The sequence below is a fragment of the Colletes gigas genome, unplaced genomic scaffold (genome assembly GCF_013123115.1).
Source record: "Colletes gigas isolate AHSC1104 unplaced genomic scaffold, ASM1312311v1 Colletes_gigas_Sc00006, whole genome shotgun sequence".
In the NCBI taxonomy this organism is placed as follows: domain Eukaryota; kingdom Metazoa; phylum Arthropoda; class Insecta; order Hymenoptera; family Colletidae; genus Colletes; species Colletes gigas.
The window spans coordinates 10,056,169-10,071,171 of NW_025106635.1; the positions used below are offsets into that span (position 1 = coordinate 10,056,169).

The 15,003-nt window shown below is 41.3% G+C and overlaps 1 protein-coding gene across 3 annotated transcripts in view; it reads right to left on the reverse strand.

Annotated features, from left to right (window-relative positions):
• Positions 1-224: 224 nt before the first annotated feature.
• LOC122395922 overlaps positions 225-15,003 on the reverse strand; it is a 520,523-nt gene continuing 505,744 nt past the window's right edge. For all 3 annotated transcript variants that reach the window (XM_043393844.1, XM_043393843.1, XM_043393845.1), the window contains 9 exons: positions 11,057-11,305; positions 9,832-10,096; positions 9,022-9,475; positions 8,296-8,554; positions 7,687-8,053; positions 7,153-7,442; positions 6,484-6,717; positions 6,189-6,339; positions 225-3,525 (listed from right to left, as the gene is read on the reverse strand). In XM_043393844.1, the coding sequence (XP_043249779.1) occupies positions 3,272-3,525; positions 6,189-6,339; positions 6,484-6,717; positions 7,153-7,442; positions 7,687-8,053; positions 8,296-8,554; positions 9,022-9,475; positions 9,832-10,096; positions 11,057-11,305 (2,523 nt within the window). In that variant the 3' untranslated portion in view covers positions 225-3,271. The remainder of the gene's footprint in view (positions 3,526-6,188; positions 6,340-6,483; positions 6,718-7,152; positions 7,443-7,686; positions 8,054-8,295; positions 8,555-9,021; positions 9,476-9,831; positions 10,097-11,056; positions 11,306-15,003) is intronic.

Genomic DNA, 15,003 nt, shown 5'->3' on the forward strand with positions numbered 1-15,003 from the left:
AGACAATACGATTAAATGGATCGATAATGTATCGATAATATTTGTTTAGGAACGGTTTTTTTTTTTTAAATTGAACATCGATCATGCGTCTTTACATTCATTATATTGTCGTTATTTATTAAGTTCAAGAGAGGATAACTTACATCTGTTGTGCTATAATACATATTATTTACAATATCCCAATCGTATTTACGGTTATCGATCGATTTTGTAATAGTTGTTTACCTTTGATTGGGGATTGGGGAGGAGTGGGGAGAGGGAGCAGTGTTTAGTAATCGAATTTTCGATATAATGTAACTTACATGTACCTTACAGCTATATCATTAATCGATTACTCAGAGACTGCAGGACAAAAGTTGTTTTCGTCGGAACTTCTTCGTTGTAGTCACTAAATATTAAAATTAGTAATACAATACGATAACATTTCTATGATAACTAGATACAAATTATACGATACATCGTTTTCGTAGTTATTTACGCGTTGATAACGTAAAATCGGATTCGGGCTTTGTCATATACGTGTGCCATTCTATTCGGTTTAATCCATATGTGAACAGACGGGTTAGACTTACGAATATGGTACGAAGAATAATTGGTAGAAATGGTTGAACGCAAAAGACAACTTTGTACCCATACAGTCTTCGTTTCAAATATTGAAAATATCCATCGTGTTTAATATGTCTACGTGTAAAATATCTTGATTTCTATCGACTCGTTATCTTAACGTTAATACGTACTAATGATATTATCCCTAATAATTTGACCAAACGCAAATTAACCGTTATACCGAACATTTATGTTCGTGGCGAATTTCGTATAAATTACGACGAAATCTTCTACTTGGTACAGCGTTTTGATCGTAACGGAAACTACTTTGTTTCGAGTTTCATTTTTCATTTCTTTCTACAGTCTACGACTCACGCGTTTGTTCGAATCCCGGACACTCTACTATCTTACAATCAGCAAGATACGTAGACTCGATATTTTTTTCTTTTCTTTTCTTTTTTTTTTTTTGCTAAACACGGAACGAAAGTAATACGCGCTCGTAGCGTACGGTATAATACGAGTTTTACACAAATAATAATAGATTATAATGCGTCTCCAACCTTTTACCGTCGATCGTCCAGGAAACAGTACAAATTCGTGTTTATACAAAATCGTCGAATAGTCTTAATCTAGAGTTTCTAAGCTCAGTTTCGGAAGATGACGCGTTTAGTATCGCGTTACGTTTAAATCATAAGATTTTGTTGAAAAATATAGAAACGGTTACTCTATCACTTGTATTCGTTCAACGTAACGTCGTTACGTTTTTAGTCAATCAAACGTTTTAAAGTTGCACTTTGTCCTATCGGTAACTAACTTTTTTTTTTCTTCTTCGAAACGTCAAATTCCCGGTTAAAATGACAGAAAGTGGAAATAAAACTTTTCTGCACGCGACGTGTAAATCTCTACGACAGAATACTCGTTGCACTTTTAATAAAGTTACTTCAATCTGTACTATTATTTATTGTGATCTAGTTCAACAAGATCATCGATGGAAGTACTATTGGAAATACTTGACACAATTCCGATGATATTTTGTATCGAGTTTTGTAGCATGAAGTATGGTCATAGTTCCAGTCTATGATGTCTTCATCGTGGTAATTCATATGCACTGTACACGCTACATCCTAATAGTGTTTAGACCACCTTTTACGGAATATTACTCATACTTCAGTGTTACTTGTATGCATACGCTAATTAAGAAATCTACTTCCATCTTGTGAGCAAAGAGAGTACACTTCAAGTACATACAATAATTGTCTTCTGCTCGTTCCCTTATTCGTCTATATAAATTTAAGTAATCAAGAAAGAATTGCATCGTTCGAATTGAAATTATTTCGCGGAGTAGAACTAATCCTCTTGCACGACAGACGCGACAAAATCTACCGATCAGAAATAGTTTCACTGAATATTCCGCCAACAGGAAGCTCCCAAAATAAAACTAGAAAGTAAGACGTTAATGCCGTGACATAAGTTGTACAATTATTTCATTGAAACTTTTGTTTATCCAGACGAAACACGATGCTCTTAGCTTTAGTTACCTTCAATGCACGTTGTTTAAGGATATATAAAAACATTAATGCATTGTATAGCATCGGGGATAGATGCAACTTGAAAATAATGAAACTGTTCTTATTTATAGGAAAGTGAGTACCCTATTTACAGATTCAAATATTTAAGAGCGAGTTCCATAGGGATGTAGTAACAAATAGTAAGTAGCTGGAGACCAGAAAAGGTGCACACTTTTGAGAAGTTCTGTCATAGATAGGCAAACTATAATACATGTGTTCGTTCATTTATTAACTTATTTGATTCTTCATCTTGTGCGCCGATATTTGTTTTATAAAGAATGTGTAACTTAAGGCAGCAGGATGATAAAGAATATTCTAGCGTGGTTTTGCCGGATCTTACGTACTCTTTCAAACTAAAAGAAAATAAATGTGTAGTAAGTCATAAAATAGTTGGAAGATAGCTCAAGACGGCAAAAATGATGGTTCGACATGATTAAATTTTACAATAGTTACCTTTCCCTTCTCTCGGGAGTAAGTTGTGATTATTATATTGTACGTTTACTATAATAAATAAAATATTACCAAAATTGTTGCTTTCGTTTAATCATTTTCTAGTGGGTTGCGATCAGGATTGATTTTATGCGTAAGTAAGCAATGTATCAGGGTGCTTTATCATCGGTCAAATTTTTTTTTGATAGCACCGTGCTCGCATTTAACAGTAATTTGTGCAATGATATTGTCAGTTAACAAACTGTTCTGGTAATTGTTTAAAAAAACAGAAGTTGCATCGATTTCGACGATTTTTAAGTATTTCACAAGGGATGATTCTTAGTTTTCGAGGATTTTACCTTAATTTCTGTAGCGTTAAAAAAATCATCGAAACCGAGACTTTCCCTGAATAATTGCCCCGAATTTAAGCTTCTCTATAAGAAAACAAGTTGACGAAGAATTCTATGTAAACCTCTATCAAGGTAACAAATTGTTTGAGTTTTGATTCTTCAAAGATTTATCTACCTTAATTTTTGTAGCGTTAAAAAAATGATAAAAATCGAGACTCTCCCTGAACATTTGCCCCAAATTTCAACTCTGTAAGGAAACAACATAAAACTTCTATGGTGGAAGGAATCGAGCATAGTTTCAACACAGTTTGCCTATCCCTGACGAGAGTCCACCCTCAGCGTGTAGCTTTAGAGCAGAGTCCTGCCTCGAAGCTGATCCTAGAGCGGGGAGAGCGTCATGATGTCGCTATGAAGGTCGGGAGACGGAGTGTCATCCAAATCGATAAGACTGGCGTTGGAGCCCGTCAAAGAGGGTGCCACGAACTCGTCAAGGAAGTCGAAGGAGGCCACGGCTTCGCGTTCCTTGTCCCCGTATCGCACGAAGAAGTCGTCACCCCGTCCGATGATCGAAGGCCTCGACGAGCCCCAGGTAGACGGTAGACGCAGCACACGGTGTGCCTGGGCCGCCGATGCTGAGAAACCAAGCGCAGCGGGTCAACATGCCTCAGACCTCACTTGATCTCTTTTCTCTTTCTTCCTATACCGGCTCTAGCAGACACAGAGTAGCTCGGCTTAGCACTCTTACACGTATCACGTCCCTCTCTTTCTCTCCCTCACTCTTCTCTATCGTATTTTATTATATCCATCTCTTTCTCCGTCCTCCATCGTCATTGTCATATGCGTGATTGTCAGTTAACTTCTCTCGTGGATATACGTATAGCTCTTTCTTTGCGGTAGACTTTGCATTGGCAAGTGCACGACTTTACATCTTGGAACTCGTGGCAGTCGAATAGCATGGCTTGGAACTGCATGCACTCTTTTCTTTTTTTTTTAGAAATTTTGAATCACAATTAAACAACTCAACTTAAACTCAACTTGAACTCAACTTTATTCGATTATCGTGTAGACGTGTGCATGCTATTGGTCTGCCACCAGTAATTTGTTAGGCGATCGAAAGAAACGAAACGATGCGGACATCTACGTAGGTTACTGCGTTAGGAGCTATGACACTCCCAGAAAATATTGCCTTTAAACGATCTAGCGAAATGAAGAACAATAAATCGAATAAGTATTCGTACACTTAGCTATTTGTAATAGCATTATACCCAAAAATATCGACTCTACTGAAACCATAATTCAGACAACCTATGCGATTCTTATCTGATATGCCTAATTTGTTGCATCGAGGGAACTAGCATTGCAGAAGGCTCGACATTGTCTTTCGTTCCAATTATTATTTAAGGAATTGAAGTTTTCAAGTATGCAATATTTTTTGAGACACCTTAACAACTCGGGGCAAAAGAGCCTCTCAAGGTTATCGAGCAACTATTATTTAAAATATATTAGAAAGTGTCTTTACATATCCTATAGAGAGTAAAACTGGAAGTTTACCTGGAAGAGTAACCTTTAACTAACATCATTTGCCTCGAGTGTATCAGGTAAGATTTTAGTTATGATAGTTTAAGACGAATGGTGAATAATAGAAAAATGACGATCGGGAGCGTGTCAAGGTATTTTTGCATCCACTCTTTTTAACAGTATTTTTTTTTTTCTTTTAAGAGCCTCTAATAGCGTTCAGTTGCCTTGCCACGGTCCCGACGATGAAAAACAGCTTTACGGAGTCGGAGTAAAATTATCACGAATGAACAATGATTGTGTAACAGTCAAGTACCTGCCAATGACATTCGGAAAGTATCAATCTTGTACAGAATGAGAGAGACAGTAACTGCTTTATCTAACCCTTGACGCAATTCCAGACGCGTTATCGACTCGACGCGATGACGGCATTTCGGTAAACGATAGAAACTTATTTACATAACATTTGAGACGTTCGTTCGTGTTTAGTAATTTTAGATCGGTAGTATATTCGCGTACAAATTTCATTATTACTAAATTACCCTAGTAGAATGAATGTTATTATATAGGTACATAAAAAAAATAAAAAAAAAAAAAAAGATTGAGTAATAATCTATTAACACATTACGGACAAATCTTCATCCATAGCTGCGAACGCGCTTTGTTATTAGGTACGCGATCGAATCGAGGCGCGGGACAAGTTTTATTTAAAATAATACAAAATAAATGTGATATTTCGGTCGACGTTGTAAATTAATAAGTGTTCGTAATGTGTTAACCGTGGTCGACCGGATTCCCATTTGTTCTACGGCTGACAGAATTGGAATTGCGTAAAAGGTGGACCCGTGTCGAATTCGTTCTAACGTCTTCTGGTTAATAATCTGTTAGTAAGCCAATGGAAAATCCGTTGTAGCCGTACAGTTCACGTTGAAATGTAGGTCCCGGCGGAACGATTCCTCCCAACTGGCATGTCGGTTACAGAAACTGATCGTCACTAAGCCGAACTACGTAGCTTTTCTTGTGACAATCAAAGCACACCGCGTAGGAGCTACCATCTGAACAGAAAACGTGGAAAAGGCTATGTACAGCGAGGGCTACTCTAGCGTTCGTGTTCTTGTTCCGTTTCTTGTGACTGTACACACTGACGGTGTTAAGAAAAATGGCAAATACCGCTTAACAGCGTGACGTGTTAACGCGCCAGTGCAGAGCACACGCTAATATACCGTGCAAACACGACGCTAGACAATTCGCCACATTTTTAATCGAACCCTGACGTTCTCTTTTCACCTGAATGCACTTTTATCAGAGATGAATCGAACTGCGATGCAACCGTTGATGACTTAGCAATGTGTCGAGTATATTAGCGTGATCATGAGTATATTAGCGAATGTCGTTAGTGATGTTATCTTAAGTATAAACAAGCGGAAGCGTTTCTTTCGTACTGCATTCTTGGAAGAAGATTGCTCGTGAAAAGACGTGTCGCTTACTTTTTTTTTTATTATGACATGGTAAACGAGAAGTGTGCAAATGATTTTAAATTATTGTTAGGACAGAGTAACGTTTACGATACACATTTAATTACTACGAGAAAAGGATAGTCGTGTGATAGGTGATGATCGTTACAAAAAAAAAGTATAGAGCAGAACATCGTTGAACACGTCTCGACAATTGTGTTAAGCGGAAGGTATATTTTAATCGAGAGGGGGGGGATAATTTCAGAGTGATATGCAGGATTGGACGAATAGACGTTCTCTAGGGAGTATCGTTAGTGAATATGTACCTTTCTTTTGTCGTCGGTATCGGTGTAATCTATGCAAGTGACGGTAGTCAGGCGGTTCATCCCCCGAGTCACTTCCGGCTGATCCGTTGCTCGATGCCGCCGAAGAACTTTCGCTGCTTGCTAGCATCACGTCTAAAAGATTGGCTCTTGCCTGAACGGACACGAATTTTCATTAATCCTTAAATAACAAGCGTCAAAATTGCACGACGCGTTGACTGAACTCGGATCAAATTCAGCCGGACGTTCAAGACCATTGCAAAATGTTCACGAAGTCATAGTTTCGCGATCTGCTTACTTTTGGGTCGGTGAAGTCAATGTCTCGTTCAACGTGAACCCATCCGGTTGGACAGCAGCAAGCGAGATCTAATTTTTCGAGCGGCAAGTGGGTCTCTTGGTTAAGATTGTGCTCCTCGCCCTTCCTGATCATTCGATTCAGCTCGTCTATGACATCCTTCGACGTGGCGCGTTCGTGAAAGCTCAACGATCGGTCCCTGCCCTCGATCAGCAGCGGAGCTCTTGCTGGACTGACCTGGTACAGACAAAACGTGCCTTTTAACTGTAAAAATACTTTGCTCTCATTTAGAAGTTCACGCACTACCTTCCCCCAACCATGATCCTTCTCTGGATCAAATTGACAAAGATTTTAAAAGTCGAGCATCTTGAAATCGGTTCTTCTTAATACGAGTTAAATAATGTTAGTTTTTAGGGTCAGTTGCCCTAATATGGAATACTTTTTTTTTTATACACCTTGCAAAAACTCAGACTGCGATATTTTCTTCAATATTCATCTACGAACACGTGTTATAATCGATTGCATTCGTCGCCAATAGATGACAAAATTACGATTCTTTAATATCGCGGTGTTCTAAATTAAGAACGTATTCCAAATGACTCTACTTTTAGTGGTTCGGTGGGAGTAAATTGCATTGGAGATTGAATTGACGAGTTTTTAAATGGAACCTACGACTGTGCTCGGCGTGGAGGAAGTAGCAGCTTCTTCGTCTTCTTCGGGAACGGCGCCTAATTCGGAGGGCGCAACCGTGGTGTACGAAACACCACCGTTACAAGCCACCGCGCTAATTATTCTCTCCTCTGGTGCTAAAGGGGGTACAGGTATCTGATCCAGCAAGTCATCGTTACTGCTCGTTTCGACAATGTTGTCCGCGTTGCTGTTATCCTGGTCGATGGACGTCTCCATTTCGATACACATTCCTTCCGTTCCGCATTCGTCCTTATTCTCCGTCTTCTCTAGAGCTGTCCACGTGAAATATAACTTTAATCTTATACATTACTATATGTATATACTTCGCGAAATATATGTTCTTTTAAAGGGGAGTCGAAAAGAAAGGCCTGGGTTAGGTCTGACATTAGTATTCATTATTGAGGTAAAAGTACGCAGAAACACGCCAATAATAACGTTAAGATAAATATCAAATGCTGTCACTTCTATCGAATCAGGAGTTTGAATTTAAAGATATTTATAGAACAAGCAACGAACCTTCCGTTGTAAGAGACGCGTTGTGCTCCAAAAGGTTGTTCGGCAGCTCTGCCAAATACATTTGTTGCTCGGCGATGAAGGATAGGACGCTCTGGAGGGCTTGTTCTCTGTCCGGTGGTGGTCTTCCGCTTCTCGACGACGTGCTGGCCAAGCTCTTCGTACTCTCGAACTTCACCAATCGGTAGAAGTCTCTGGTGAAGTCTGTACCGATTGATGGAGAGTCCGGGTCGTCGCTGCAGCCGGACAATGCCGCGGATGAACGTTTGCTGGAATTCTCGAGAACTCCTTCCTCGCTGCTCCAGGAAGCACCAGGACTCGTGGCGTACGGCCAGGATCCGGTTGCTCTGGCGTCCATGAGAAGGGCAACCTTCGCGGCAAAAGATTCCACAAGTTACGTAATTTCGAAAGATTTTAACTCTGCGTCGTAATATGGGATTGAAGAACATGAGTAAAATATATTTCACATTTTATTTTCGCAATGGACCTTCGTTACGGATCAACTCTCGCATCGTAGAAGTAACTTTCTCAAGGAAACGAAAGGGGTAAAAATATATCCCGCGGAAAACAATGTTGTAACGTTTTTATTGTATTCTGTTGCAACGATCGTACCAATTCTCCTCCTGTTCTATCAGCGAGATAACTGGCGCCATTCCATAAGCATTCGTTCGCGTCCTCTTCCAATTCCAGAGGATTATGTTCCTTGATTGCTGGAAGCGCGGGGGTGGGAACGGGTTCCTTCCATACCGTGGTTTCATTTTGAACAAGGTCCTCGGTGGACAACGAGAAACTCCAATCTTCCAGTTCTGCTCTGTCGTATTCCAACTCGAGGAGATCTCGATGTTGTTGAGCACTTCTGCTGTCGTCCAACCTGAAATTTATCTCGCCGTTTAATCGCCGTGATATTATCTACGCGTGATCTGCTTTATTCGACGGATTCAATTCAAGCAGCCCTGCATAAAGATATTAATCAAGATATTAAGTACGCGAAAAGGACTCGTGGAATATTCTTTTTTGTGACGAGTCCTTGCAATGCAGACTGTCGAATAAAACTATTACTACAAATTTTCTAAAACATCGGTTCGACAAGAACAGTTTTCCTTCCACAAAAGCACCACGACAACAGAAGTTCTTTAACCCTTTATCCTACAATCACCTGTGAGACTTTAAATCGTAGGGCAAGGGGTTAAAAGAGAAAAAGTATAATTTCGAACAGAATTAACCTCTAGTTATCTGCCACCTTCTAAAAGCAGGTTAAAAGCAAGTGGAGTTCTTTTTTGCAGCTTCTTGCAATCCTGTCTCTATTGTAACCGTTACCAGTAAATATTTTGAACGAACCTGAGCCACTGTTGCACGTACTCGGCGTCCCAGCCCTCCTCCTCGACGAGGAGGAGGGACGAAGATCCCATGGGGCTGGGTAGCTTGTACGGTGTAAAATTGGTCGTTGTGGTTAGCTTGAGACACAAGTGACTGTCAGAGAAGCTGCGCATCACGTGCTGATACGGCAGCAAATCTTTGGTCGGCGGGTAGCTGTGACGTGGATTTATTCCCACGGTGAGATTCAGTGGCAAGAAGAGGACGTCCGGGTCGCCGGCGTCGAGGGCGACCAATCGTGCATCCGGTGAAACATCAGCCTCGGTCTCGTCGGTGGCTTCCTTGAGATCCTCCAATCCTCGGGAGGGTTCCTGTCGCGCGCCCTCGCCCTGAACATCGCTGGACATTGTTGAGTAACCCTCGTCCCTGTTTCCACTCTCCGGGCTCTCACTGCCCTCCTCCTCCGACGGTTTTTGGGCTGAATTTAAATAACGCTAATATTATGTACGATCCAGACAATATTTGCTCCTACAATAGCCCAATAATGTTTTCTACCGGATCTATTAGTTGTATTAATTATAAAACGTTTTTTAACGAATCTAATGGAAATTAAATAAATCCAAAAACCAAGTACCTTCCTCTTCGTCAGTATTTAAGAACGTTTTCTAAGCAAAATTTTGATATTATTTAGTTATCGCTCAGAGAACTACCCTCGACGACACTCAAGTCATTCTACAACCTTGATATATAAATTTACTTTTTTAGAATCAACTGTTCGAATCGACAGTGTAAATTTTGCTAAGGATATTGTCGTTTTAGACTGTCGAGGCGTACCCAAAGGTCTGTTTCGTCGACATTTCGTAGCCGCCATGACGGGTATTTGTAAATTGAGAGACCGAGGCCTGGACAAAGGGACCCAAGATGGATCCAAACCGAGGGCAGCCACCACAGCTGCTGGTCCAGCTTCGAGGATCCCTTGAATCAACTCCGACGGGCTGCCAGGGCTCGCAGCTTGAGCCAACAGTCCCGAGAGGGCTCGATTTTGCGCCTCGAGCTCGCGGATGCGCCTCTGCAGCGCACCGATCTCCTCCCTCAGACTCTGCGTACGGTAGAAACGACAACGATTAGCGTATCTTTCGATTTCGATCTAACCTCGAATGACAGAAAGCGCGATAGCGGACAAAGAACGAGGACCGGAGACTTTAACGGTGGGTTGGTGTGATTTTCTTGCACGCATAAGCATTTGTGGACGTATAATATTGCACTAATACTAGTCGAGTGTCTGTTACGCTAACGCTAAGTGACGGTTAAACGAATGTAAATAGCAAAGTGGAGGTAGATTTCAATTAATTCTATAAAGTCTACGTGATTAATAATTAGATAATCTGAACTCTTCAAATCTATTATTTGTTTTTTATAAAGGAGGTAACGTTGAAAATTTCGCTAAATCGATCTAGTCTTGATATGCGCGAGACACATTTGCAGCCTTACAACTTCGCAGCTCAGCGGATGCAGATGGATCAGGAAAGGATCGATGTGTTAAGGGTGAAGATCGACAATGGACACGATTAAACAATCGATGCATGTACAAACAATTGGAATTATACGATTCACGTGTCCATGGAGACTTAAACGATTCTCGTATCGCTAGCAAACAGAATTATTTTGCTCGGAGGAAATAAAAATTCAAAATTCCACGCTATCAACGTTCTATGTTGCTATATCGTCGGGAAATATAATTACGAATACTTCGTAACTTCGCTGGTTATGTTCACGTTACAATAATTAAAATGATAACATAAAAACTAAACGCTCACGTGTGTGCCAGTATCCTTGAAGGGGTTAAAGACAGCGTAGGTGAAACATAACTGTGCTGCTCACATTTAGAAAATATGATGAACATAGAGTATTTTCATAAAGTATTGTTCAAGATACCGTTCAAATAATACGTTGGAATTAGTTTGAATAATGAGAAATATCGATTAGATATCGGAAAGCGGAGGTAGTGTAAGAGTGAAAGAGAAGTCGAGGACATGGTAACGAGAGCATAGCAATGAACCTTTTGGGATAGAAGGGCGCGGACCACCTGGTTGGCGACGTCGTCCAGGCACCGCTCGTACTGGCGACGCTGAGCGTCGGCGTCCCGCGCCAAAGCGGCGTGCTCCGTCTCCAAGGTCGCCAGACGCGCCACCAGTGCAGCGTGCACTTCACCAGCGCATGCAGCCTCCAAACCACGGAGCTGACCCCTCATGGACTCGTTCTCCAGCTGGAGCTTCGAGATCTGAGCCTGGTATTGGTGCACGCGTGCCTGTTCACAAAAAGAAACGATATATTAATTAAAATATTTCTATTTAGACAAGAAAAACCTTTAATTCTTATTGCACGTGTTAGTTAACACGTTGACTGCCAGTCTAAAATCCTAAAATTATTTACAGGACCAAAACTTTCATTTTAGGCAATTGTAAACTACACGACTTAAAAGTTGTCGTAGTAGTTGCTTTCGTAACCTCATTTAAATTTACGAAGCCTATTAAAATTTATTTTCTTTAACATTTCAACTTGAGAATTCATTATTACAGTTCTACTGTTAAAAGTTCTGTCACCCATATATGGGTGACGTGGCAGTCAAAGTGTTAATTAATAACCAATCGTTAGAGACCGCTGTTGTAATACATTAAACATAGGGTAGTAGAGTAATCACAGTGTCTTTGGTTAAATGGGACCAGAATAATCGAGACGAGCCCCAGTTAGAAATATTTGATTTCGAGGCATTTTTAAAAACGTGGTTCCTTTTGGAATTGCTCCATAACAAATCCCTACATCTCTCCTCTATCCAGGCAAGAAGAAGCTTTAGTTCTTTTTGAACATTAAGGAAATGATACATTAAACTTGAGGTAGTAAAATAATCACAGTATCTTTGGTTAAATGGGATCAGAATAATCGAGACGAGTTCCAGTTAGAAATATTTGATCTCGAGGCATTTTTAAAAACGTGGTTCCTTTTGGAATTGCTCCATAACAAATCCCTACATCTCTCCTCTGTCCAGGCAAGAAGAAGCTTTAGTTCTTTTTGCCTATTAAGGAAAGGATACATTAAACTTGGGGTAGTAAAATAATCACAGTATCTTTGGTTAAATGGGATCAGAATAATCGAGACGAGTTCCAGTTAGAAATATTTGATCTCGAGGCATTTTTAAAAACGTTTCTTTTGGAATTGCTCCATAAAAATCCCTACATCACGCTCTAATTTCTCAGGAGGTATTGGTTACTCTCTTGTGTATTTCAGTATACCTTGAAAGTCATTGTCGTCGAATAAAAATTACACGTGTTCCTGCAAAGGCACTCGGAGAATCGTGGGGTGGTTCCGTGGCGCTAGCAGGCTGGATCGAGGGCTCCCATCGTCGGTTGCAGTTTTCTTGCAAGATTTCGTTGCAAGGGAGTTAATAATACCAACGGCCGTTATTAGCAGAAAGGCGTTTAACGTTAAATTAGGGCTGCGGAGACCTGTCGGAGACAGGGGTGCTAATAGAGGGTGCGTGTGTCTGATTTATAACAGTCGTGCCAGCCAGGCGGCCCTTGCTAATGTCTACACCCCCTTCTTCCGAAAGTGAAGGGAGGCCAACGATTTTCTGTCATCTCGCACGAGGGAAAATAAAAATACAAACTGGCCGCTTCTTGGAATTCTCCCCGTGGCACATCTGACTCCTCGCCTTTCTCAGTCCGTTTCTCTCTATCTCCGTTTCTCTTTCTTACCCTGTTTCTGCGTACGCACGAGTCACTCGCGGTAATTTATCGTCGCGCACCGACGGAAGACAGACTGTCGCTTCTGCGCTTCTAAATTGCACGCATCGGCGTCGTGAAATTTCTAATCTAATTTTGAAGCGACGTCACCGCGACGAGTAACGACTCGAGGAAGCGTTGCCTGCAACGCTTCGCGACCGTGTCAACTTGAAGTACGTCGAAGTGCGGGGAATGTAGTCACTTGGATTTGAGGGGGAGTCTCGAATGCCAAGCGATGCACGGGCTAGGAACGCGACACCGCGTTTCCACAATTTTGTATCAAAGGTAGCGAAATTCTTGTCTGAAGGAAACTGTGGAACGTCAAGGTCGAATTTTGGGCAGCTTCGATTATTAAAATATTTATTTTCAACCCTCCTACTGTCTTGTTTACTTCTATATTATGGTTAGTTTTGGCGATAATACTTTGTGAAATCTAAATTTAACATAAACGATATTTTCTGCATCAAACGTCGAATGAAACTTTTGAAATTAAATAAAATTTATTATCTGGTAATTGGATTTCAAAATAAGCATGGAAGACAATATAAATTATAGTAGGTGTATTGATTGGATGGGGGATGAAATGTCCTTTAAAATGAAATTTGTTTCAAGTATGGCTCAATAATTAATAAAACGCTAGTAGTTTCGAAGCTGCACGCGTCTAAATTTGTTATTATTTTTAATACTCGTTAATAGACCTTCGTAAGACGGAGAGTGGAATTAAAAAAATTATGATGCAACCGTCAAGTTTCTCTGGTCCCTCGCTCAGCGATCTCTATAATGGAACATTCGCTCACAAAGATCAATTACTCCCCCATTCAACGCAGTCCGTCCAACTGTCGGACGGAATTATCGAACGTGGAGAGTTCTCGAAGTAACTTTTCGACGCAAGATCGGCAGCCAACGAGAATGCTGTGCTCGTGAAGGGGGTGCGCTTCGTAAGTAAAATCGAACAGCTACAGAAGGAACACTCGCAGGCGTGTGCTCGCTTCCTCGTAACCGATAGAGGGATTTTCAGGGGTCTGGCATCGGTGGGGCGGCCGACATTGAACCAGGGGGATCGAGCAACGATCGATAATAAACGGTATTTCGTGGGGGCAGTGATGCACACCCCTCGTCTCTGAATCTACGACTCTTTTAGGAGCAAACCGGCCGTGAACGAGATAGTGCGTACATTCTAAGGGCTCGCAGTAAACGCGAGCGTTTACTGTGTTCTCCCTTTTCATTGCACCCGCCGGTGGTTGCGTTACTTTGTTAAGTCTGGAATATTGGTCGTTGGCAAATACATGGCGAAAGTATCGTCGGTTATTGCGTCCAGGTCCGCGCGGTACGGACTGAAAATTGTTCAACTCGCTCGGAACGTTATCTCTGCCTACAGCCGTGAATACGTCCGTACAAAACCGACCAAAAGTTTCGAATCGCTCGCTGATTGCCAAAATCCTGATAAATTTTAGTCGTGGATATCAGACAAAGGCATCTATGTATTACGTTCATCCACAGTAGCAAACAAATAACAATTTTATATTATTAAATATCCTGATAAATTTTAGTCCTAGATATCAGACAAAGGCATTTTCGTATCTCGTCAAGTTCATCCAGAGTAGCAAACAAACAATAATTTCATTCTATTAAATATTATGTAATACTCGTACCACAACCGATACACAACAGTTTGAAACGATTATTTCTGGTATCTCTTCAACCTCTGGTGGACAATCGACTCGTGCCGGAAGTTAACTCTTCGTAAAGCTGTCGTTCGGTTCGTACTATCCGGTGTCAACGGTAGCAGAAGTGGATCGCGCTCGAGCGGTTAATTGAAACGCCAAAACTGTGGACCATCGCGATCGCCGATAAGTCCTAGTGGCTACGCGGAATTGTTTAATCCCGAATCGAGTATCCCACTCGACGCGGGTCTCGCGTGCTTCGGTGTGGCTCCTGGTCGAAAGTATCGGTAAGGGGACGAAATAAATTGCATTACGTACACGCGAGCTGACGGCACGGCTGGCAAGATCGGTCTCGCTTTGGTGGCCGCTGCCAGGAACAATCGTGCACGACAACGTCGGAGTGAAATACAATAACGGGACGCTGGCCCGTACGAGGACGGTTGTTATTGGACGAGGGGAGAACCGTTTTTGCTCGAGTGTCATCCGTGCACGAACAAAAAACAAAAAAAAAAGAAGAAGAAACGACGGACAACAGCAAAACGATTCGACTATTCGATCGACTC